The sequence below is a fragment of the Neophocaena asiaeorientalis genome, unplaced genomic scaffold (assembly GCF_003031525.2).
Source record: "Neophocaena asiaeorientalis asiaeorientalis breed wild unplaced genomic scaffold, Neophocaena_asiaeorientalis_V1.1 scaffold91, whole genome shotgun sequence".
NCBI classification, from domain to species: domain Eukaryota; kingdom Metazoa; phylum Chordata; class Mammalia; order Artiodactyla; family Phocoenidae; genus Neophocaena; species Neophocaena asiaeorientalis.
Genome location: NW_020173198.1, coordinates 11,053,257 through 11,078,958, shown reverse-complemented (window position 1 = coordinate 11,078,958; position 25,702 = coordinate 11,053,257). Strand labels below are relative to the sequence as shown.

The 25,702-nt window shown below is 45.7% G+C and overlaps 1 protein-coding gene across 1 annotated transcript in view; it reads left to right on the top strand.

The window, feature by feature from the left end:
- The window catches only part of BMERB1 (bMERB domain containing 1), a 108,727-nt gene that overhangs the window by 62,380 nt on the left and 20,645 nt on the right, over nucleotides 1–25,702 (top strand). The window contains exon 2 of the mRNA XM_024744304.1: nucleotides 3,981–4,104. Coding sequence (XP_024600072.1) covers nucleotides 3,981–4,104 — 124 coding nt within the window. The remainder of the gene's footprint in view (nucleotides 1–3,980; nucleotides 4,105–25,702) is intronic.

Genomic DNA, 25,702 nt, shown 5'->3' with positions numbered 1-25,702 from the left:
GCTGTGAAGATTAAATGAGATAAGGCTTGTAATGAGCCTAGCACAGTGCCTGGCACAGAGCAGTGACTAAGAGAAAGAATTCTAACGTGTTCCATATCTGATTTGAGGGCTAGGCTTTGCTCCTTTCTCCAGGGGAAGGAAAGCATCCATGAGCAAGACTTTTCAACAGAGGTATCAGCTCCATCCTCTGCCCCAAGTCAAAGCTAAACATTCATCTCAGCACCTGGAGCCTGGCAGTGCCACCGCCTCCATCCTCCCCCAAGGATGGAGGTAAAATGCCAATCCATGGGGTGTGATTAATTCTCTCTGTCCCACGCTTTGCCCCAGGGTATGTTGCCATTTTCAGCATGTGTCCCACAGAAATCAGGTTGCCCATCTAAACCATGATGTGTGAGAAATGAGGATACTTATATCTGCGGGGCAGTTAACTGCACGCATTCACATCCATAAATGCATTTAACCCTCACCTGAGGCTGTATTATGTGGTTAAGGCAGGCAGTTAAGGGGAGAGAGAGAGAGAGAGGGAGAGAGGGAGAGTGAGAGAGAGGCTAGATTTGAATTCTGCCTCTGCAACATTCTGGTTTTGTGATGTTGGCCAAATCACTTTGCTTCTCTAAGCCTCAGCTACATCTTCTATAACATAGGGTTTAAATGAGATGTTACATATAAAGCCTACAGCACAGTGTAGCACATGATAGCTGTTGAATCCCATTTTGCAAAGGAAGAATGTGATGCTAAGAGGTAAAAGGGCTCATTCAAGGTCATGCAGCTGGTGATTGGCCTCAGACCAAGGATCTCTAACTCTGACCCCCAGCTGGTTTTCACCATGTCCCATTGCCCCCGCCTACCGCATCCCACTCATCCCCACCACCCACAGCTGCTTCCAAGGACTCTTGCTGCTTCCAGCCACGGCTGTGCTCCATGCACAGTGACTAAATCTCTTGGAGACAGTGACATGGCTGTCAGGGAGCTTGTACGCTTGTGACCATTCATCACTGTAGTGGATTAAATAGTGTCCTCCCAAAAGTCATATCCACCCAGAACCTCAGAATGTGATCTTATTTGGAAATAAGGTCTTTGCAGGGAGAATTAAGATAAAGATTGAAATGAGATCATACTGAATTAGGGTGGGCCCTAAGTGCAATGAGACAGTAAAGGACAGAGGAGGGTACACAGAGCCACGGGGAAGAAGGCTATGTGAAAACAGAGGCAGAGGTTGGAGTGATGCTGCCACAAGCCAAGGATTGCCAGGAGCCACCAGGATCTGGAAGAGGCAAGGAGGGAGCCTCCCCTAGAGCCTTTGGAGAAAACACAGACCTGCTTCTGGCCTCCAGAACTGTGAAAGAATGAATTCCTGCTGTCCTAAGCCACCCAGTTTGTGGTGATTTGTTGCAACGGCCACAGAAAAGTAAGACACCACCTTCGACCCTAAGATGTGAATGGATAGGGGGGTATCGGACTCAGAATGCCTGTGTGAGGAAGGGGCAGCAATGATGGGGCAAAGAGCATGTGTTTTAGAGGCAGACCTGGGCTCAGCCCCTTCCCTTGCCAGCTTTGAGCTATTTTCCTTATTTACTAAGAAAGAGAACATCCTCGTCCTTCTGGCTTGTGGTGAGGATTAAAAGAGATGGCGTGGCACAGTGGGGTAATAACAAAGGTAATCGTAACCGTTCATCAAGCGTGACATGCCTTGGTTAATTCAATCCTCACAACAGCCCAGGATGGAAGGAGTTAGCAGATGCAGGTGATGTGATGTAAACCTCGGAGTAAAGCAAGAACATTCCTTCCCTACATCTCCTTCTCTACCCATGAAGAGCAGTAGACTACTGCATCCTTCCAAACCCAGCCATTCACTCTGGAAATGTGGCCTAAAGGCACCTCTTAGAGGCACGCGGAGATTGATCTCTGAGAATGCTCATCACAGGGCTGCTTCTTCTAGTGGGGGAAACAGCAAACAACCTAAGTGTCTGGGATTTGGTGAAGTGATTCATGATACAGCCACAAATAGACACCACACAGCCTTTCACACTGCTGCTGGGGAAGAGCATCCAAGGACGTGTGGAAATGCTCGTGAAATGTCATTAAGTGAAAGAGCAGGTAATAAAATGGTGAGATCCTAACTTTATATTACAAAGACCAGGCCTCCATGATGGTATATGTGTGTGTATAACATACGTATAAATATATAGCATCTTTTTTATTTTTTTAAATTTAACTTGGTCGTTTTTTTTTTTACTTATTTATTTACTTATTTATTTTTTTATTTATTTATGGCTGAGTTGGGTCTTCGTTTGCTGTGCGTGGGCTTTCTCTAGTTGCGGCGAGCGGGGGCTACTTTTCGTTGCGGTGCGCGAGCTTCTCACTGTGGTGGCTTCTCTTGTTGCGGAGCACAGGCTCTAGGCGCGCGGGCTTCAGTAGTTGTGGCACGCGGGCTCAGTAGTTGTGGCTCTCGGGCTCTACAGCGCAGGCTCAGTAGTTGTGGTGCACGGGCTTAGTTGCTCCTCAGCATGTGGGATCTTCCCGGACCAGGGCTTGAAACCACGTCCCCTGCATTGGCAGGCTGATTCTTAATCACTGCGCCACCAGGGAAGCCCGATATATAACATCTAACTACTAACATCTTTGTGTATGTTTTTCCACTCTTTAAAAAAGTATAGATGTGTTTATATATAACATTATATATATATAACACATGTATAAAACCATATATATTACCCTGTATATGCACACTACCTATATAATATATATAATCACATAAATTACCATATGTGTGCACTAGAAGAATGTACACCAAGATGTTAGCAGCAATATATGAGGAATTATGTATATACATATATACGCATGCATACGTACTATTATGGATTGAGTGTTTATGTCGCCCACGAATTCATATATTGGGGCCATAATCCCCAGTGTGGCTGATTTGGAGATGGGAAAATAACTGAGATTAAATGAGGTCATTAAGTGTGGGGCCCTGATCCCATAGGATTAGTGTCCTTATAAGAGGACACACCAGAGAGCTCTCTCTCTGCATGAACACAAAGAGTCCATGTGAGTACAGTGAGAAGGTGGCCGTCTACAAGCCATGAATAGAGCTCTCACCAGAAGCTGACCCTGCCAGACCTTGATCTGGGACTTCCAGCCTCCAGAACTGGGAGAAAATAAATGTCTGTAGTTTAAGCTGTTCAGCTTCTGTTGTTTTGTTATGATAGCCCTAGTGAACTAACATACATGCATATATACATACATACATGCAGATATATTTATATATAGGCATATATATAGTGTCTTCCTATATATATAATATATATGGCTGTATGTATATGGTGTATATATATGTTTATATATATAGTTTTTTAATATATGGTTTTACTTATATGACAATATATATAACTCTAATTATAAATATAAGATCAGAAGAATGTCCATCAAAATGTGGTTAGTTGTTCCCTCTGGGCAGTGTGGTTATAGGTGACTTTTTACTTTGTTCTCTTTTGCTTATCTGTATTATCTGAATTTTCTACAATAAACCCGTATTATTTCATATTATTATTACATTACTTAGTATTCCTATAATTATTAATGGTATTGCTAAAATAATTATTATAAACTTTTTTGTGCCTGAAGTTGGCGTCAGTCTTTGGCGACTGGGAGAGGGTGAAAAGGCCATGGTCAAAGGGACCAGAGGCTCAGAAGCCGGGACCAGGAAGGGCTGTCAAGGCCATATGTATAACCCTGAACAAGTTTTGGTGACCCCGCCTGAGCCTCCTCTTGCCTTGTAACAGGGTTCCCATGGAAACGTGCTTTCCAGTTTCCAAAGGGCTGGCTCACAAATACACACTTGCAGCACTGGCAGAGATCTGTGTGCCTTCTTGGGGTATGAAGGTTGCTGGGGCAAAGAGGAGGCTGTCCAGAGGGAATTCTTGAAAACCCATGCAGCCTTGGGGTCCTGATGCCTGCATTTTGTGTCTCCTACACAGATCAGCTAGACATCATCTCCATGGCAGAGACAACCATGAGGCCAGAGGAGATCGAGCTGGAGATGGTGAAAATCCAGCGTCTCCGGGAAGTCTTGGTCCGGCGGGAGTCTGAGCTCAGGTTTATGTGAGTGCCTGGGGGAGGTGGCGGAGAAAAGGAAGGGGTGTGGAGGGGGAGGACACCGGAGAACCTGACATTTACTGTTTATTGCTGTGTGCCAGGCACCGGGATGAAGGTATTACATACATTCTCACAACCACCTAGAGACGTGGGTATCTATTCCTCTATTTCTTAGTATATAACCATTAGTCAATATATGGCCCTATACAAGATGATTAAATTAGTGCCTGGGTCTTGCTTTCCTGTCTTTTTTCTATTTTTATGCTTCCAATTTTTATTTTTTGTATTCTCAAAGAGCACAGAACTTATATTTTGTTCCAAAACTATAAGCTTCTTACACATTGTTTCTAACATTAAAAACATATCACTAGTGTTTACAATATACTCCCCGTGTTTTAAAAGGAAGGGAGACAGAGAATGTGAGTTCTTTAAAGTACTGAAGAGCTCCCTTCAGCCTGTGGGTGCTCAGAAGGGCCAAGGTTGCTTTTGTGACGATGGCTGTCACTCACTGCGCATTTACTGACCTTTGCATGGTGTGTGTGTATGTGCATATTATCCCTGCACCTGGCACATGCACAGCAAGTGCTCAGTGACAAGATTAGCTAACACATAAGCTTTAGCCCTGGGCCAGGCACTGCACTAAGCTCTTGACTTGTGACCTCACTAAATTTCCCCATGTTGCCCGTGAGTCCGACTGCTTAGAGACAAATGTCAACAGCAGACACTTGAATAAATCAAATTATCTAAAACATACAGAAGGATGTCAGTGCAGTCAGGACATATTTTGGGGGCTCAGTGACATACTTCAGGGGAGGGGCTGGCTTCTTGGCCCCCGGAAGTCTTGCTAGCAGCCTGCAGACAGAGGTGGATGATAATGAGGGCTCCCCCCAGGCCCCACCTTTAGAGTATGTAGCCTTGCCTGGAGGTACACCACCTTGTCAATCTCAGAGACGCATGATGGACTCCAGGATGGCCAGGGTAGAGATCATGGCCCACTCAGACCTGGATAAACACCTCATCAGATGACGATCTGTAGCCTCCCGGGCTAACAGGCTGTGTGTGGACCATTCTTGAATTCAGTTTCCTGGCTCTTTCTCAGAGCTAGACCCTCACCTTCCTGTAGGGCTGATGGTGCAGGTGGGTCCTATTCTTGCCTCCATTTTAGAGAAGAGGGAATTGGAGGTTAAGAAATTTACCCAAGGTTGCATTAGCTAATAAGTAGCCAAGGTAGGATGCAGTCTGACTCCGGAGTTTTTATTAAGTGAGTGAATAAGTGAAGGAAGGATGGAAAGAGGGAGTGAGGGGAGGAATGAAGGAAGGAGGGAAGCTCTGAATATATCTGCCAAGATAATGCCTTAAAGAGTATAAGCTCCTGAGGGCAGGGATCCTACGTCTCATCTTCACTGTTGGATTTTCCCAGCATCTTGAACACTGCCCGGCACTTATTAGGCCAATTAGTATTTGTTGAATGTGCAAAAATTGTTCTTTCACACTCCATCCTGACCCCAATAGTTTCCCTTCACACACACACACACACACATACACACACACACACACACACACACACACACACACACACATCATAAAACACACACACACACACACCCACACACACACACACACACACACACACACACACACACACGAGACCCGTTGGAATAGGGTAAGAGGGAAATAGAATTTCAGACCGTACTAAGCATTTACAGGCTCAGGGGGGGAAGCTCGGAGTGACGGGAATGTGACAGCCCTTGACTGAAATAGTCCCAATGACTGTAGCTGTAATAACCAGGGTGAGATTGGTTTTGTCACGCCTGCTGGGAAGTAATCAAGTTAATACCCTCAGCTCCCGTGCAGACTGTATGAGTCAGATCATATTGCATGGCTGAGGGTGTCTTCTCACTTTACCGTCTCCTGCGATGTTGATTCTTTCGAGAACGGGTTTAAAGGCTGCTGTCCCAACACCCCTGACGTTCAGCATTATTCTTTCATGGCTTTCCATTTTCCTGGCCCCTCTCTCTTGCCCTCCCCCTGGGACTCACAGCTTCTGCTTGTTCTGCCTTCCTCTCAGCGTGAACTCATAAGAGTGGGTTCAGGGTCATCCTGGCTCTCTTGCATCCTTGTCTGTGACCCTGGGCACATGACAGGCTTCAAAGGAACTGCTGTTTACCACAGGCACTGTTATACTGCACACGTGCTATGTGTGTTATATGCATTTGCTCACTTATTTTAGCTTTTTGAATCCTCATAAGACCCCTGAGGGAGTGGTTCTATTCCTTCTATTTTATGGATAAGGAAACTGAAGTTAGAGAAGTGAAATAACATTTTCAAGGTCAACAGATAGTATGGGTGGAATTGGGACTTGAACCTGAGGTGTCTGCCTCAGAGGCAGAGCCCTGAACCCTAAGTTAGCCTGTTATTTATTCCCAGCAGAAGGATGCCTTTTCTCTTTGCCTTTTGCTCTTCTAGAATGCGAAGACAAACTCCCGATTGGATGCCCACAATCCCACAATCCCACATTGGGTTTGGTCTTGTTCCGCGCCATCTTGAATTGAGTCGGGTGGAAACAGAAGTCATTCTATTGAGTCAGGCTTTGGACTTTTTCATACCCTTTCTCTGGAGAGAAGTGATTTATTTGAAGCCTAAAATGATGAGCTCCAACTTAGTCAAGGTTTTCAAGTTCACCTGCTGGGAATTTGACATAGAGCCTTATTCCTCTAAGGGTTCTCAGGGACCTCAAGAGTCAACACTTATAGAACCCTTAGCACAGATCTAGGCCTTGGCTAAGCCCTGTGCACACATTATCACGTAACCTACGAAAAATGCTTGCTAATGGAAGGATGAAGTAGGAGCGCCTCCAGCGCCTAAGGCTCACAAGGTCAGGTTCAGAGAAGGGCTATGAGTGACCCCGGCGGGCATGTGTCTCCACCACACACCCAATGCATCTGCTCTCAATGTCCTCCCTTCGCTTGTCCCCTAGTTTCCAAGTCGTTAACTGGTGTTTAGAGATCTCCCTCTTGAATCTGGCAATTTTACAAGCTTCATTTGGATGAGTCAATAAACCCCTTAGTATCACGAAAACGCCGCTTTAATTGGCAGCAAATGTCCAGGAGGTAAAACTTGAAGCCTCCTTTGTTCCATCCTCGATCCTCCGTGCCACCCACCTCCCAGTCCCTCCCGCTGTTGCCCCATCTCCATGCCTCTCGCCATCCTGGCCTGTGGAGGCTGTCAACAACCTCAGACTCATTTTCTCACCCTTAATTCCAGCACTGACGCACACCATTAGCTTTTCATAACCCCTCCTGCAGCTCCGCTGGCCTGCCTCAGCCCTTCCACACCTTCTCTACAAGGCTGGTCCTGCTGTTTATCTGGGTTTCAGATAATTAAGTATTTTCGGAGGTGGGGGGCGGTTATCTTCATTTTACACCCGTTTGCAGGATTGTCATAAAGGGACAGTGGGCTTTGTCTCTCAGCTTGCTCTGGGCGGCGGCAGCTTCTAATTAATGAGTCAGAGCTGCAGCTGGCAGGGGAGATGGGCTTGTGAAGGACAGATTTCAGGAGCACAGACTCTGGGCTTGGACCCAAGTAACATCATTTTATTAAGAAGGACCAAGTGCGGTGAAGCGGTCGTGCCCTAGAACGTGGCAGAGGTTCAGGGTGTGGTGGTAGAGAGTACATGACTTGTAAACTTTTCAAATACGTGCTATGCTGGGCAGTGTTCTAAGTGTTTTACATGCATTGATCATTCAATGTTTACTGCAACTAGACATATAACATCCTCCCTCCCCATTTTATAGATGAGGAAACTAATGCACAGAGAGGTCAAGTGACTTGCCCCGGGTTGCCCAGGGTCTGTGAAACAGCAGATGATGATATAACCCTGGCATTCTGAGTCCAGAGTCCATGATCTCAGCCATGATGCTATAGGGTCTCTCAACTGGTTTTGAACCCCAGTTCTACTTCTTATCGACTCTGGGCCCTGGAGCAAATCTTCTGCCCTGTTGGGAATTCCCTGGTGGTCCAGTGGTTAGGACTCCAGGGTCTCACTGCTGAGGGCCCCAGTTCAATCCCTGGTCAGGGAACTAAAATTCCATAGGCCGTGCCACGTGGTCAAAAAAAAAAAAAGTTTCTTTAAGGGACTTTCCTGGCAGTCCAGTGGTTAAAACTCCGTGCTCCCAATGCAGGGGCCCTGGGCTCGATCCCTGGTCAGGGAACTAGATCCCACATGCTGCAACTGAGATCCAGTGCAGCCAAATAAATATTTTTAAAAAAAGAAAATCTTTTGCCCTGTTCCAGCCTCAGTTTTCCCCTCTTTACAATGGGACATTGATATTTCCCTGGCAGCGCTGTCGCAAGGGATGGAAAGAGAGGACACATGAAAGTGGGTGGCTCTTCCTAGGTAATAAGCACATCAAAATTCCCTTCCCTCCTTTAACTGTTAATAATGTGCTTTGAGGGAGAAGAGAGGAACAGGGCTGCTTCGTTATCTCCAGAGAAGAGCGAGAAAACACCCCTCTACCTGAGAAGCTGGGGAGTGGCTCTCACCCATCAAGTCCAACTCTATTCTGGGGCCTTGACTTTATTATGGTTGTTGTTATTTAAAAAAAATTTTATACACCTGCATTCTTTATCCCTTTAATGAGCTAATAATTCTGAAGCCTGTTAGGAAAAGCTTCAAGCCAAGGGTGAAATGAAGCATGTGCATTTATGTAACTTGACACTTCTCAGCCACATTTGGCAGTTTCGAGACACTTTGGATGCACTCTGGGTTTTAAATACCATCTCCTAAGAACAGATCAGCATTGTCAGAGCCACTGTACATATCAGGTGGGAAGAAATGTCTTTAATTGCAAAAGATCTAAAAAGCAATTTGTCTTGGGCAAAATATACGAGAATTTGAGGAATTGGGGAAGAAAGGGAGGAAGGAGACCTCGAGGGAAGAGGAAAGGGATGGGGAGGCTAGAGAGGATGGGGAATGTCCCAGGTGAGATATAGGTTGGGGATCTGGGCTGATCAAATGGAGAAAAAAATATCCCCCAGTGGATGGGCTTCTGCTGTTCCAAGTTGCTTCTCGAAGTCAGAACAAGCTTCAGGAAAGGAAATTCTTCTCTCAGGGAGCTCTGGCTGTCTTACCATAAAGGATTTCATGCTCTTGGCTCTAAGGATCTCCTCTGGGCCCTGGTGAGCTGGGAAAGGGATCACTGTATTAGACTCTTATGATGGTTACTTTTATGTGTCAACCTGACTGAGCTATGGGGTGCGCAGATATTTGTTTAAACATTATTTTGGGTTTGTCTGTGAGGATGTTTCTGGAATAGATTAACATTTGAATCAGTGGACTGAACAAAGCAGATTGCCCTCCCCAGTGTGGGTGGACCTCATCCAATCTGTTGAAGACCTGAATAGAACAAAAAGGCTAAGAGGGAACTTTGCCTGCCTGACTGCATGAGCTGGGGCATCGATCTTTTCCTGCCTTTGCACTTGAACTGAAAAATCAACTACTTTTGGGTGTTGGGCTTGGAGACTTGGGCTTGGACTTAGCCTCTATAATCCTGTGAATCCTTATAAGAAGTTTATATCTATCTATCTATCTGTCTATCTATCTATCTACCTATCTATCTATCTCTACATATCTATATATCTCTATCCAACAGTTTCTCTCCTAGGTATACCCTAGAGCTGCTCTGTATAGTTGGGTATGCACTAGCCCCATGCGACTATTTCCATTTAAGTTAATTAAAATTAAATAAAACCTAAAATGCAGTCCTTCAGTAGTCCTAGCCACATTACAGGTGCTCTTTAATCAGTTATGGCTAATGGCTATCCCACTGGAAAGCAGACATTTTTGTAGAACATTTCCATCATCACAGAAGAAACTCCCACACATGAATGACAGGAGGCATATTCCAGAACATTCATATCAGTCTGTTCCCACCTTTTCATCTTCATCCATTGTCCCCCTGCAGCCCCCACCCCTGCTTTCCACGGGCCTCCTTTCAGTCCCTCCCCCTCCAAGGGAGCCTTTTTGTCGGGGCTGTTCCCTCTACCTGGATGCCCCCCTCCCACCTGGTTAACTCTCCCCCTCCCCCCAGGGCTCAGATCCAGGGATACTTCCGAGGGGAAGCCTTCCCAGCACTTCCCAGGTTGTGTCCCATCCTATCACCATAACCAAGATCCTTTGGGTCTTCTAAGGAGAAGCCTTTCCTCCATTTATAAATCTATGTTCATCAGTGTGAGTACGTGTTCCCTATCTCTCTTCTGCTCAATGCTGGCCCTGATGAGGACACAGGCTGAGCTGTTTTCACTCTCAGCAATGTCGTTAGCACCCAGCACATGGCCAATGTGAGTAGGTGCTCTGTGACTATTTACCTAATAAATGAGCAAGAGCTTGACCCCCCTTCTTTTTTTAGTGCCTGACTCATTTGAAGTGGGTCAGTCCATAGTATTCCTACAGAGTGGTTGTGTGACATAGCAGCTTGCAGTGTAGACACTTTACGAAGTGTATGAGTTTACTGTGGCTGCTGTAAGAAATTAGACAAAGTTGGTGACTTAACATACAGGGACTTCCCTGGTGGTCCAGCAGTTAGGGCTCTGTACTTTCACAGCCAAGGGCCTGGGTTCAATCCCTGGTCAGGGAATTAAAACCCTGCAAGCTGCGCAGCGTGGCCAACAAAAACCAAAAAACAAACAAACAAAAAAAAACCCACACACTTATTCTCTTGTTGTTCTGGAGACCAGAAGTCTGAAATGGGGTTCACTGGGCTGCCATCAAAGTGTCGGCAGTGCTAAGCTCCTTCTGGAGGCTACAGGGGAGGATACTTTTCTGAGCCCTTTCCAGTTTCTAGAGCCTTGTTTTTCATGTTCCCTGCTGGTGGTCCCTTCCTCCATCTTCAAAGACCACAGAGTGGGATCGTCCAATCTCTGCTGGCATCAGCCCACCTGTATAACCCAAGATAATCTCCCCATCCCAAGAGCCTTACTTGAATCACACCTACAAAATCCCATTTGCCATATAGGGTAACATATTCACAGGTTCCAGGGATTAGGATGGGCATATGGAGGGACATTATTCAGCCGATCACGTTAACTGACTACGGCAGTTCATTTAAGGGCTAAGTGCAGAGCTGGACTCCCAGTGTGGCAGTGACGGTGACAGGGATGGCCGTGGTGAGGCCGAGTGGAGGGGAAGGCAACATACACTATATGGAGAATCTGCATTGCTTCATCTGATGCTGAGTCTTCATCATTCTTTGAAATCTCCCAAGGAAAAAAAAGCATCTTACGAGACAGAGACAGAGAGCATGCTCAGTAATGCATGCACAGTGCCCTGATAATTAAGGGTTTTCCCCTCTCTTTGCTTGTCTCTGGGAAACTGCTGATTTGAGTGGCAGCTGGGGTTGGGAGGTGCTTGTCCATATCACTTGATCTCAATTGAGCACTCAGTTCTTTGCTCTGCACTTAGCCCAGAATCAGATAATGCTTGCCTGGGCCTCATTTCTCTTCAAATAAGAACCAGCCCTCTCTTGATATTTCCAGGACAGGCTGCTCAAAGAGAAATGGGAGGGGGAGAAATACAAACAACTTAACAGATTTGCCTTCGTGTTTTGGGTCTACACAGCACAGCCACTCATTAAGACAGTATCCGGATTTACATCTTTGACTTCGTTTAATTGGCTGCTAGTCATTGAGTGATCAGTTACACAGATCTTTGCTCCTGGAATTCTGGCCCACTCTTGGTCCTTTTGTCCTCTAAACTCCTCAGAGGTTTCAAATGAGATTAGGTCAATCTAAGACATTCCTGGTTTGGGTTCTGCCAAAGAAGGGCAGCCTGTTTTTTTCATTACTAAATGTCCTGGTCTTTGACAGAGTTGCTTTCTGATGAAAAGAGAGGCCTATAACTTTCTCCAGATTATATTACACTTACCTTTGAATTCTAGCTCTGCCATTTGTAGGCTGTGCAATCTCGAACAGATACCTTAACCTCTACGAGACTCAGCTGCCTCATCTGTCAAATGGGATGCAGCCAATATTTCCCAGGGTGGTTTTGAGGAGTAAGAGTGATCATGTTTATTAAGTGCCCGCCCCCATAGTGCCTGCCACAATATAAGTGCTCATTAAATGTTACTTTCCTTTCCTTCAGGAAGAAATTGAGTTTGGAAATGAACAGATGCTTGGTAAGAGCAGACATTGGAACCATGTTCTTGGTTTTTAGTAGTAGGTTACTTATTTTGAAGAGGAGGTACAGGAGAAGGGAGGAGATTGGAGGGGCGAGTGAAGGTCTCTTCCATGACATGGAGGTACATACAGACCAGAGAGGAAGTGACTCAGGGGCACCTGAAATTTGTCTTGAAACATCTGAAGGACTGTCATGTGGAAGAAGGAGTTGTTGTCTTCTTTGTGGAACTAGAACCACAAATGCTGCAGTGAATCCAGTTACCATCCCAGCATGAAAAAGGCCTTTCCACATATTTGGAGCTCTAAAAGTTGGGACCTTGGGAGGTAATGGGTTTCCATACCTGGAGATATCCAAGCATTTATTTATTTCTTCCTTCATTCAACAAGCACATGCAATAAGTAATACAGATGAGGACTTGCCCTAATGGAGTCCAGGGGAGGAGACAAAATCTGGATGTCTCCAGAGTGAGAGATGGAAGCTTCAGATGGGTGGTGGGGTAGGGTAGCAGGTGCTGAGGTGCTATCTATGGTCAATTCTCAGTGTTGTCATTATTACTAATTTATCTAATGACTCTCGAGCACATACATGTGCCAGGCACAATGCTAGACTTTTTATGTAGATCACCTGGTTTCATCTTCATAGCAACCTGATGAGGCAGGTTTTAATAATATGAGCCACATTTTACAAACGAGGAGACTGAGTTTTGCAGAAGTTAGGAGGCTTGCCCAAGATCACCCAGCTAAGATTGAGCAGGGTTGGGATTCTAGCTCTGCAGCCTGACCCCAGAGCCCTGCTCTGCTGTGTTCGCGCAGTGCCAGTGGCTGCCTCCCAGCCCACTGCCCCTTCTTAGAGAACCAGCCCCACATGAGGGGGTTTCCGGCCTCTCCCTGCCCCCTTCCTCCAGGCCAGAGCTCACTGGTCCACATTGGCTTAGCTTGGGCCAATCAGAGTCTCTCTCCTGGGATACAGAGAGACTGGGCCAGTTAGGTGATGGGAGATTTGCAAACCAAAGACTGGGGGTGAGCAGAGAAAGCCATACTTCGGTGGGAAGGACAGCACAACTACCTTAAGAGCAGCAAACAAGGGAGATGGGGGCCCCCAAAAGCAGAAAATGAACTTGGCCATGACATTCCCATTCCAGTCCTCAAGCTGCCTCGCTGAAATGGGACTGTAGTAAGATGCCACATCTTCTTATACCCTGGGTGTCTACTCTCCAGACCCTTGGAGAAATACCTCCCACCCATGTTGCCACAGCCTGGAGAAAACCAAAATCCATGGCGATGACATCTGTGAATATCCAGCGGGTTCCTCTCTGCCCCTAGGCTTGGTTTCCTGGGTCCTGTACCCCCATCTGTGTGGATATGAAACTCAGATGCTTCACCACTTTCCATAACAACAAAACAAAACAAAGCCCTATGCTACTCCCATTGGAGGAGTTTTAGAACTAAGGATCACGAAAGGGGTTGCACTGAGCTCTTCACAGCAAACAATTTCAAAATCCACATTTGACATTCCTGGCTGATAAGGTCCTTTTCACCACCCTGTGCAAGGCAGTTCTTTTTCTTGGCCCAGTCTCACCACCCTCCTTGTTCTTCTCCTTTGTCTCAGCTCCCTCCATTCCAAGTAAGACAAATTCCTCTCCCTGTCCTTGCAGAGCTGTTTCACCTTCTTCCAAGAAGCCATGGCACCAAAAGATGCTTGGGTTCATGAGAACACGACCCCAGGTGTTTGTCAAGCTATGATTCGCAGCAAAATTTCCTCCCCAAGGGGAATTTGGGTACTAGCTATTAAGGTATTAACATTTCCCCAATTTCTTACACCTTTACTAACCTATCTTTATTTCTATTCTTTCTAGTCTGTGCTGGAACGTTCTATTGAAAACTTAGCTACGCTGAGAACTCTACTTCCCAGCATCCCTTTCCCTACATTGTTCCAAGTAAAAGGTGGGAGATTCTGGGAGGCAGAAGGGAAGCAGCAGTGTTGACCTTTTAAGGGCCACCATGGTTAGACCATGGAGGTAACCAGGTACAGAAGTTCCTGCTCAGCCTCACTCTCTGCTGCTTCCGGTCCGTCTTGTCTTCCTGATCAACGGTGGCCCCATGTCTTCTAGACACTGGGCAGACAAGGCAACAGCCTTGCATGGACCTGTCCACTTTGCCCCCCTGCTGCCCCACCTTGCCAGCTACACGTGCCTGACTTCTCAGGTGGGCTGGCTGGTGTCTCCTTTGGTCCTCACCTCCCCTTTCCTGACCTCCACCTCCCCAGCTCCTCCCACGATTGTGACAGGTCTGATTCCTATAATGCATCCCTTGCCCTGTAACTCAAGCTGGTTCTGCTTCCCTTACTGAGCCCTGATACACATCAATATACACATCAAAATACGCATCAAGAACCTTTACAGAAGCCACCAGTGGCTGGAGCTAGTGAAACTTGTCCATCTTGCCCTTGGCTGGCAATTCCCCCCAAATCACTGGTTCAACCTTGACTCACCTAGAGTCAAGGAATCACAATGGAATCACCTGGAGAGCTTTAGAGAAAATGCTGCTGTCTGGGTCTCACTACCAGATTCTGACTTAATTGGTCCAGGGTGTGGCCTGGCCATTGAGAGTTTTAAAAGCAGTTTGGGTGATTCTCCCCTGACCTCCCACTGCACAGATGTCCCCTCACCTCTTTCCTGGATGAAATAGAAGAACCCAGATGTCTGTCAGCTGCTTGAAGATGACTCACCTTGCTTTCTTTCCACAATTTTTACTTGATGAAAATGGGCCTCAGACAGAAGGTATAACATCCTACCTTAGCCCGACTCCTTGGCACGGCAATAGGCAATAGGTCTGTCTCCAGTAGCTTAGATCGTGACAGGAATCAGAATGAAGTGTATGTTTGTGGTCTCCCGTGGAGCACGAGACTCTCAGTGTCATCTGTTGTCCTCCTCATCACATCCATAGTCGAAATTCATTGATTAAGGCTTTAATTGGAAGTGGTGCTGTGTTTATCAAGAAATTTACATTTCTAAAAGCTCCTAATCAGAAGCTGAATTTATAATCCCTCAGCAATGCTCGCTTTCAATTCATTCCATTGCCCACCTGTTTTTGACCCCTAAAAACCAACACGTGGTCTCTTTTTAAATTTTTATTAAAAAAAATTTTATTGATGTATAGTTAATTTACAATATTGTGTTAGCCTTTTTTTTGGCCACACCCCACGGCTTGCGGAATCTTAGTTCCCCGACCAGGGATTGAACCTGTGTTAGGAGTGTGGAATCTTAACCACTGGACCGCCAGGGAAGTCCCTAATTTTTATTTTTTAAAGAAATCAAACAAGCAAACCGAGAGTTGGAAGATGTGGAATTTCTGAGTTTCTTCACTGAACGGCAGAGGGATTTGGGGATTAGAGGATAGTAATGGTTTAAGTGGATTCTAGAACTGGACGGTGCAGAAATTCACTCCTCGCTCTACCAGCAAGTAACTAAGAACTGTAACACTCAGGTCTTTTTTCTGTAAACCTGGTGCAGTAACAGTTCACACTTCGTAGAGTTGGATTGAGGATTAAATGAAATAATGCGTGAAAAGCGCTTACTATAGAGCCCCGTCCCTTGTAAGGACCTCTTGTAGCTAAGTACCTCTTGTAGCTAAGTCTTTCTGCAGCCTACGAAAGGAGCTAGAGTTTGAAACAAGACAAAATTTATCTAGATATCAAATGAGATGTACATTTCGCTTTGAAAGCAACACTTTAGAAAATGCCTGAATAAACTGACATTTTGGCTCAACATAAGCTATATCAGATCATGGCAGGGAACTCTGCACCTTCCTACCGCCTTGAAGATGGTGATTATCTGCTTCTGTTCCACTGTCTCCAGGTGCTAACACTGCCCCTTAGGCCAACCATAACTGGCCTGGAGCTGTCCTGGAGGAAAACTCCACCTGCTCCTAGAACAATTTAGAGTAGGTCTGCACTGCACTCTGGTGATTAAATCCAGGGACCCTTGCCCAGGGCTTCATTAAGTGCTTGGAGGAGTCAGCCCTCAGCCCATCTGTTGTCTGCTGTCTTGAGAAACATCCTCTGCTTGCTCCCCTGACAAAGTTAACCTGTGCCAGGGCGTGGTCGAGGGATCAGCATTGTGGCAGAAAGAGCACTGGATTTGGAGATGGGACCTGGGTTGAGATTTTGGCTGTGTGACATTTTGAGATTCATTTGGTCCAGTTTTTCCTGAAGTAGGGTACACGCTGGAATGATTTTAGGTAGTATTTGGGAAAGCATTAATTAAGAATTTATTTTCAGGAATTCCCTGGCGGTACAGTGGTTAGGGCTCTGCGCTTTCACTGGGCAGCACACGGATTCAATCCCTGGTTGGGGAACTAAGATCCCACAAGCCACAAGCCGTGGCCAAAAATAAAAAAATTTATTTTCATGTCTTTTAAGGGAAAATATTGGTATTTTCATTTATGGTGCTGTAAAAAGTTTTATATTCAAGATTTTTTAATTTTTAAAATTAAAGTCAGTGTAAGCAGTCAAGTATAAAGGAAACTATTGAATAAATAATAGTGGAGAGGACCAGAGACCTGGCAGACATTGCCATGGCGATATGCAAATGACCGATGTTTAGGAAACAATGACTTAGCCATTGTCTAGCCTTCTTTCTCCAGAGGGACATATGAATGTCACCTCTGGTGGGTGGTGGGAGGTATAGTCAGCACAGGTAGTGATTAAGGTCAAGGGCTTGCTTACCAGCTGTGTGATCGTGGGCAAATCTCTAAACTTCTCTGTAACTCTTTTGTGTGATGTTTTCTGACACCACCATCCAATGACAAAACTAAACAATTAATAATGAGTTTGATGTCCTATATTCAAGAGAAAACAATCCACGGGTTGGGAAAGTACAGAGCCTCACAAGCAGAGAAGCACTCTTCCTGATGGATTTGGGGCAAGAGCATTACAGAGCGTTAGAAGAGGCATGAGTGGCTAGAAGGTCAGGATTTCCTTATAAGGCCGGCAGGTCTATTTTCTTTCTTTTTCTTTTTTTTTGGCCACGCGGTTTGTGGGATCTTAGTTTCCTGACCAGAGAACCTGTGCGCCCGGCACTGCGCAGAGTCTTAACCACTGGACTGCCAGGGAAGTCCCCAGTAGGTCCTATTTTCTAAGGTAAGGTGAGCTCGCTAAAGCTGAGTTGGAGGATGTGATTGGTGTGTGTTAGGTTTCCTTGACAGTGGGTTCCCATAAATGCAGACTGACTTAGTGTAGAGGTGTGATGTGGGCCTGGCCCCTGGGCCAGCCTCCATTTTGTGGGTCCTGATATAGTGAAACTGTGCACCTCAGATTGGGACTTGAACTCGACCAAAGCCCTGACTGGGACTCGAACCCACGCAGCTGGGACTTAAACCCGGCCAAAACCCACAGTCTTCCAACTGAGATCACACACCTGGTCTCAAGACTTTAATGAAGCTCAGGTTCTTGATGTCTTGTTGCAGAAAGAATCCAGTGAGAGACAAAGTGATAGGTAAGAAGTGGATTTATTTAGAGAGACACACATTCCATAGACAGAGTGTGGTCTGTCTCAGAAACCAAGAGCAGCCCCAGGGCATGGGGTCATCTCAGAAAGTAAGAGCGGCCAGTGCAGAGTGTGGGCCATCTCAGAAGGTGAGGCCCCAAAATGTGGCGTGGTCAGTTTTTTTTGTTTTTTACAGATATAACTTTTCCTTTATTGCACATTAAGCTGTACAAGAGCCACAAAAGAGAGGTACTTCAGTCACACTTCCAGCACCGACTAAGGTTCTCCCAGCTGGAGTGGTTCCAAAAAAGGAGACAACATCAGAAAAGAAAGGGGTACAAAACACCTGAACGGCAATCCTATACTGTGACACGGATGCCCCAGGCCACAGAGTTGTCCTTAGCATGTGCCTGAGAGCACAGGAGAGTCAGGGTGTGCTGTCTGCTTGTGTTTGACACTGGGAGGGAGCCCTAGTCCCTTTCTCCCTCACCCGACAGACCATGGCTGACACCACCCGGGAGCCTGACTGAATTCAAATGGCAATTTTGTATTTGTGGCTCACAAATGTCACATGAAAAGCACCTGAATGTTCACACTGATCACGTGCAAAGAAGCAACACCACCATTAGCTCACCACTTGGACAAAAATAAATTTAAAAAATAAATGTATTCCTCCATTCTGGGAAATGTTTCTTTATTCCTTTCTACCATTTCATCAGATTGAGAGGTATTTAAGGACCTGATTCTTATGCAACCCACCTGGAAGTGCTTAACGGCATCTGTATGTATATATTTACAATAAGTCGACTACCATCGGCATCTACATCGTCTAAGGGAGGAATCACGGACAAGAACATTCATACTCAGTGCATTTCCCTGTAGTGCATTTCCCTGTAGCTCAGAATTTGCCAGCAACCAAGAGAGAAACCAGGGCACGTGCCCCTTGACACAGAAATCATGTTACACAACAGCAGTTATTCCTCAAACCTGGCAATCCAGAAAGGTGACATGAAGTGACAGAAGTGAGAGGGAATGTTAACAGTAGAGCTAGAAGCACTTCTTCTAAAAGGCAAACTGCTGGTGTGAACTCCCACGACCCATGGTGCTAGAGGAGGCCACTTGGCTCCCCATCAGGACATGGCAAGATGAGGCACTGACCCGAGGCCTGGTTTAGGAACTGCCTCATCCCTGCCCAGGAGCTGCATGTCGGAGGAAAGAGGACAAATGGGTGAGGGCTCTTTAAGAACCATCGCTGTAGAGCCAAAGCCCGAAACACACAAGCTAAAACCTGAGACAGTCCTCAGGAAAGATAAAGCTCTTCATTCTCTGGACTCTGGAGGGCTCTTGGGACAGCTGACATCTAAAGCTGGCGCCCACCTCAGAGCTCTGGAGGCAGTGTAAGGGATGGTTAGTTTTTATGGGCTGGGTAATTTCATAGGCTAATGAGCGGGAGGATTATTCCAACTATTTCAGGGAAGGGGCAGAAATATCCAGGAACTGGGCCACTGCCCACTTTTTGACCTTTTATGGTCGGCCTCAGAACTGCCATGGCGCCTGTGGGTGTGTCATTTAGCTAATGTATTACAATGAGCATATAATGAGGCTCAAGGTCCACTGGAAGGTGAATCTTCCACCATCTTGGACCTAGTTGGTTCTAACCAGTTTATGTCCTGTCCTTAAGGCTATGTCATTCTTTTAGAGGTTGTGCCCTGCCCCCTTCCCTCCTGTTTCAAATCCAGTTCCTTAAAAGCTCTGGGAATGAGCTTTACCATCTTATTGGTTCCCTCTATAATGGGTTAAATACATTTTTGACAAGTGTTCATTCTCTAGGTGTGTGAGTCACGTGTTTAAATTTTGAAACTACGCTTCAGCATGGTCCTCATAGAGCCAGGTCCCAAGTTCCCTGGGCCCATAACTGAGTTCAGCCAGCACTCACAGAGAACGTTCTGCATGCCAGGCACCGTGCAGAGCAGAGCACTGCGGGGAAGATGAAAGTGGGTGGGACTGGTCCCTAGAGTCAAGGATTTCATACTTTTATAATAAGTATATGTTAGCTCTTCTCTAGGCCAAGGTGTTCTGTTGAACATAAACAATTTTGCAGATTGCCAGTATCAGATGAGGCCATTCTAAGACCGAGATAGATCAAGACCAAGACAAGACAACTTCACAAGTATGTCTGAAAGTGAATAAGTTGTGAACATTGTCCAAACCATAAAAATGACCAAACATCTCCATATCCTGGTTCATCTGAGCGACTGCAGCTGCTTGTTTACCAGTCTCAGCTTTAGCCTCACTCTGTTCTTCTCACTTTATGGCTAAGAATTAAGATGCCCTATCAGAGAATTCCCCCCACTTCCTGATGACATCCAATCCAGAGTAAATGCCCACTTCCTTTAAACCATCCCCCAAAGCACCTAACACAAGCCCAAATCTTATCCTAAGCCCTTCGTAATACCCTCTTACTGATATCTTTCTGTCCAGAATTGAATTAAGGGGCAAGCTAGCCAGGTGTCCAGGTATCTGCAGACTCACTAAAGTGACATAAGATGGAGAAAGTTGTCCCCATCACCACTTCCCTCAGAGGCAGGAGCTGCTTGGGAGAGAAGCTTGTTTCAGTTAGGGTACTTAGCTTCCAAAAACAGAAATCAATGCTGCCTGACTCGAGCAAAGAAAAAGATTTACGGGAAGGCTAGGGGTGGGGTAGGGTGGGAGGAGAGCTCATAGAACCAAAGGTAGTCTTAAGGGCCAGGCTTGGAAAATGGGTAGGAATCCAGAGAGCTCCAGAGACTAGCCACAGAACCAATCTGGCCAGGATGCCACAACCATTGTTGCTGGACATCACAGATCCAGCCTCACCATCCTTCCATCTCTGGGTCATTTGCTCAGTGGTCTTGGGCAGGATCTTCTGGTTAGGTGAGTGTGGGGAAGAGGGAGTGCTCCCTTTTTTAACTTCTCTAATGAGGACTGACACAAAGGTTCCCCCAAAACTAGAGTTTGGGTGTTAAGCAACCAAAAATTCCAACTTTTGTCCATTATAAAAGCGAGACTTCCTCTGTTACCAAACCCAACTTGGGTCTGCTCGCTTGCATGTAGTAAAGCCAATCTACTGACACCAGGTCATGGTGAAGGAAAGTAGAGCATTTACTGCAAATGCCAAGCAAGGAGTCCAGGCCAGCTAGTGCTTACAAGACCCGAACTCCCTGATGGCTTTCAGGGGAAGGTTTTTAAAGACAGGGACCTGAGGTTTACAGGCTTGGGGGCAGCGTACAGTTAACTTCTTCCACCTGGCAGGGGTTCCAGTATCTGCAAAACAGCTCAAGGACATGGCTCAGAATATTATCTAGAGCCCTTGAGAAGGAATTAAAGGTTCTTGACTTTGTTTAATGGCTAAACTATGATTATTTTGTCTTGACTTGTTTTCCTTTGTTTCTGCATTTTCTCAGTTCTCTAAGTTTATTCTTTGGAACTTGGGGAAGGCCTAGGAGGCTAAAGTTTTACTACAAACAAGAAGCAGGTGGAGGTCATGGGGTGGGGGAGGGGTCCTGTCCTGGGAAGGCCCCATAGGGCCCTGCTCCGTTGCACTCCAAAGAGTCATTCGTCAGTATGTAACAGGAGATGGTCTGTAAACAGCCTTCTAAATAGAGTGAGTCGTGCTATCTACAGGATTTTTGTATTTTTGAAGAGGGTTATGCTGAATTGGTGTCAGAGCTGAATTTCTTGGGACAGTAAAGGAGAGACTTCTCACTACTGTAACCTGTGCACTCTGGTGGCACTACTTAGATTAGCATCCTGGCGCCACCAATTAACTGGCTGTGTGATTCTGGTTGAGCCACTTAAACTCTAGAAGCTGCAGGATCTTCATCTATAAAAGAGAGATGATCACATAGTATCCATCTTGAAGGGTTGTTATAACCCATGTAAGAATTAACTGGGATAATCTGTATAAAGCACTTAATGCCTATCACACAGTAAATCATAAATAAACAGTAGCTAAAATCCTCATTATCATCATATCATCATCATCATCACCATCATCGCCACCAATAATCTTTACCCCATACAGCACTCAGCTTCTCTTTTAAATAAGTGTTGAATTAATATTTAAAGAATGTTGAGGACTTCCCTGGTGGCGCAGTGGATAAAACTCTGCACTCCCAGTGCAGGGGACCAGGGTTTGATCTCTGTCAGGGAACTAGATCCCACACGCATGCCACAACTAAGGAGCCTGTGTGCCGCAACTAAGGAGCCAGCGAGCTGCAATGAAGCAGCCTGCCTGCCGCAAGTGAGACCTAGTGCAACCAAATAAAAATAAATAAATAAAAACTAAAAAATCGACAAAATACTTTTTTAAAAAATAATGTTAAAGAGGCATTCTCCAATTTGCCCACCTGTCGGGTCTAGCCAGTGATATTCAGGAATCTTGCCAAACCTGCCATGGTGGGACTATTTATACCATGGATATTGGCAAATGACACAAACCAAGGCTTCTCCCTCCCTCACCGACTCCCAGTCATTAAGTATTTGCCAGAAGCACCACTGTTTACACCCCTGCCCTGTCCTGGCTTTGGAGGATCCAGCAGAGGAAACTTGCTGTTTCTTTGTGGTTTGCCAAGCCCTGGGATCCTGCTTCCATACAAAGAAGGCCACTAATCACTGGTGCTGAATAAACATGAGGGTGATTTAAATGTCAATGTGCTTATCATCAAAAGCAGATCTGCTTTTGATGGTGCAGTGAGTCTAAGGGAAATTGTGGGTGGTGATTGTAGATAATCCAGGGCTTACAGAGGGGTGCTCGGTGTTTTCGTAGGAGGAGCAGGGCTAAGCTAAGAGTATGGGCAGTGCTGCCAAATCCATAGGCTACCTTTTGGGCGGGGAGCCTTTGCTGGGGCTTGGAGTTTGCAGATAGTGTTTCTAAGATTTTTACCTTCTGTCGTTAGATGCTCAGATGAAAGGAATAACAACTTTAGAATTCCTATATAGGAGGCGCTTCCAGCCAGCAGTCTGATCACAAGGAGGAATCGGGATTTATCTGAAGACTGCATTTCCAATAGCAGGCCCACCGTTTTTTATTGATTGTGTGGTGGAGATCAATAAAAATCACCTGATTTTCTCCCAAGATTTTTTTTTTTTTTTAGTTGAACTTTACACAAAACTGGGGAAAATGTCTATTGCCCATCTCAAAAACATTTTGATGTGTATTCATTTTGGTTTATTTTTTCAAAAACACTTTAAAATATTGAGGTAGATTTGACGGCTAATGGAAATTATGGGATGGGGCTAAACCCATCACCCAAGAAAGCTCACATTTTGGAATGGCCAGTGGTTGAAAGTATTTTAAAAGGCTCCTGACAGCAAGGATGGGGCAAAGGATGGGGGTACTAGGGTAGAAGGGGACAACCTGGTACATCTGGGTGACATTTCTAGGCAGTTTGTCATAGTGGTGATTGTCAGGGCTCTGGAGTCAAACTGTCTTCTTTCAAATCTTGCCTTCATCCCTTGCCAGCTGTGTGATCTTGGGTGATGTACTTAACCTCTCTGAGCCTTCTATAAAGTTGAGAATGATAATACCTGCCCTATAGATAGTGAGGATTTAAAGAGATGGAGCTGGACCCCGTTCCTGACCCCTGGGAACTGTTCAAATGCATGTTAGCTTTTGTTAGTGTCAGCAGGAAAGAAAGATGAACTTGGGAGTGGGAGGGAAGGTTTGGGGGAGAAAACATGGTCGCTCTGGCAGGAACTCAGCAGGGATCAGACAATGGAAGGCACAGGAGGCCCAAATGCTGAGAGAGCTCAGAATAGAAACGGTATTGATAGCAGAATGCAGAGCGGGATCACTTGAAATACGGATGTTTAATTGGATTTCTCTGGGGATGACTCACCGCCTTTGATAGATGCTATTACCCTGGTGGGGTCTCTATCATGGGATTTGAGAATTTTCCATCTGCACTTGTAGTCTTGAGGGCTTGTTTCAGTAAATGTCCAGGACAGTGTGTCCTCCTCTGTGCCCGCCCGCCAGCTTGCCTTCCTCTCTTCATCACGTATTTAATGCGACGTGTCAGACATGTGTGACGTGCTAGAATCACAGGGCGAAGAGGCAAAGCCCCTTAAAGGGTGCAGTCTATTTAGGGAGAAACACAAGTGCCCAGATGATTATCAGGTGGGTGAGGGGCTGTGCAGCTGAAGGAAGAGGACGTGATGCAGCCTGGGAGCATCAGGAAGACTTTGGAAGGAGATGCTGGGGCCGTCCCGAAGGCTGCATAGGAATTAGACTGAAACAAAGGTGTTCCGCAGGAGGGATGCGTTGAAGGGAACAAAGGCTTGAAAGGTGCATGTCGGGATCACACAGGCATGCAGGCGGGCTGCTAGCCTGAAATGCAGGCTCTATGGCTAGAAATGAGGCTCGAGAGACAAGGGCACAGAGGGCCTTCTGCTGCAGCTATAGTGACCGGCCATGGAGTGGCCCATGGTAATTTAAAACAAAAAACTTAAAAAAAAATCATCCAGATAATACATGCATGTTGAAAAAAACAAACAAAAATTTTAAATACAGAGAAGCCAATGAAGGAAATAAAATTCCTTCAAGAGAATTCCCTGGCGGTCCAGTGGTTAGGACTCTGCACTTTTACTGTCGAGGGCATGTGTTCAATTCCTGGTCAGGGAACTAAGATCCCACAAGCTGCGTGGCGCAGTCAAAAAAAGAAATCCCTCAAAATAATCAAATGTAACATTTTGAATGCAGTCTTCTTGTCTTTTTTCTAAGCATCTGTATTTTACAAAATTGGATCCTAACATTTCTTAACCACTTTTTGATACGGTTTATTCTCTTATATCAATAACATCTCTTTTGAGCATCATTTTTAATACCTGGGTAGAATTTCATTATGCACACATCCCATCCTTTATTTAAGCGGCCCTCTGTTATTGTTGACAATTATGTTGCTTCCAGTGTTTTGCTATTGCAAATAAGGCTCTGTTGCACATAATCATAGCTAAATCTTTATGGTGTCCTTAATTATCTCCCTAGGATGAAATCCTAGAAATGGAATCACTAGGCTAGAGTTTAAATGTTTTCAAGGCCTGTGACATATGTTTTCACATTGTCCCCAGTTTTCTACTCTTATCAATCCATTGGCCGTATTTGCTATTTCTCCTGTGTCTTCTCAAATTCCCACATCACTTCGAACTTGTCAACGGAGGACCGTCCAGGGAGAACGGAGAGGGATCAGGCTGGGAGATGAGGCCACTGTTCTAACCTTTGTGGCTGAAGGAGATTTTCCTCCTACCCTGCACAGAGCAGGCCCCCTGGGCCAACGACGGTTTAGGTGATAAGGCTGAAATCCAGAGTCTGGCCTCCCTTTTCTTGTAGGATTGAAGAGAAAACGCAGGACACGCGGGTAGATCTGAATTTCAGATCAATGACATATTGTTTTTTTAGGATAGGCATGTTCCAAAGATCACATGTGGCATTTTTTTTTTTTTTTTTTTTTTGCGGTACGCGGGCCACTCACTGTTGTGGCCTCTCCCATTGCAGAGCACAGGCTCCGGACGCGCAGGCTTAGCGGCCATGGCTCACGGGCTCAGCCGCTCCGCGGCATGTGGGATCTTCCCGGACCGGGGCACGAACCTGTGTCCCCTGCATCAGCAGGCGGACTCTCAACCACTGAGCCACCAGGGAAGCCCACACGTGGCATTCTTATGCTAAAAATGATTCCATATTTATCTGAAATCTGACTATAACTGGGCATCCTCTGTTTTTGTTTGTTGACTCTGGGAACCCTTCGTGTCTTACCACATCCATTCTGTGTTGGTTGTATTTTCTCCTGAGGTCCTCTTGAGAAAACACTGCAGCCTGGCCAGCAATAACTTTTGTTTATTTATTTATTTGGTTGCACTGGGTCTTAGTTGCAGCAGGCAGGCTCCTTAGTTGTGGCATGCATGTGGGATCT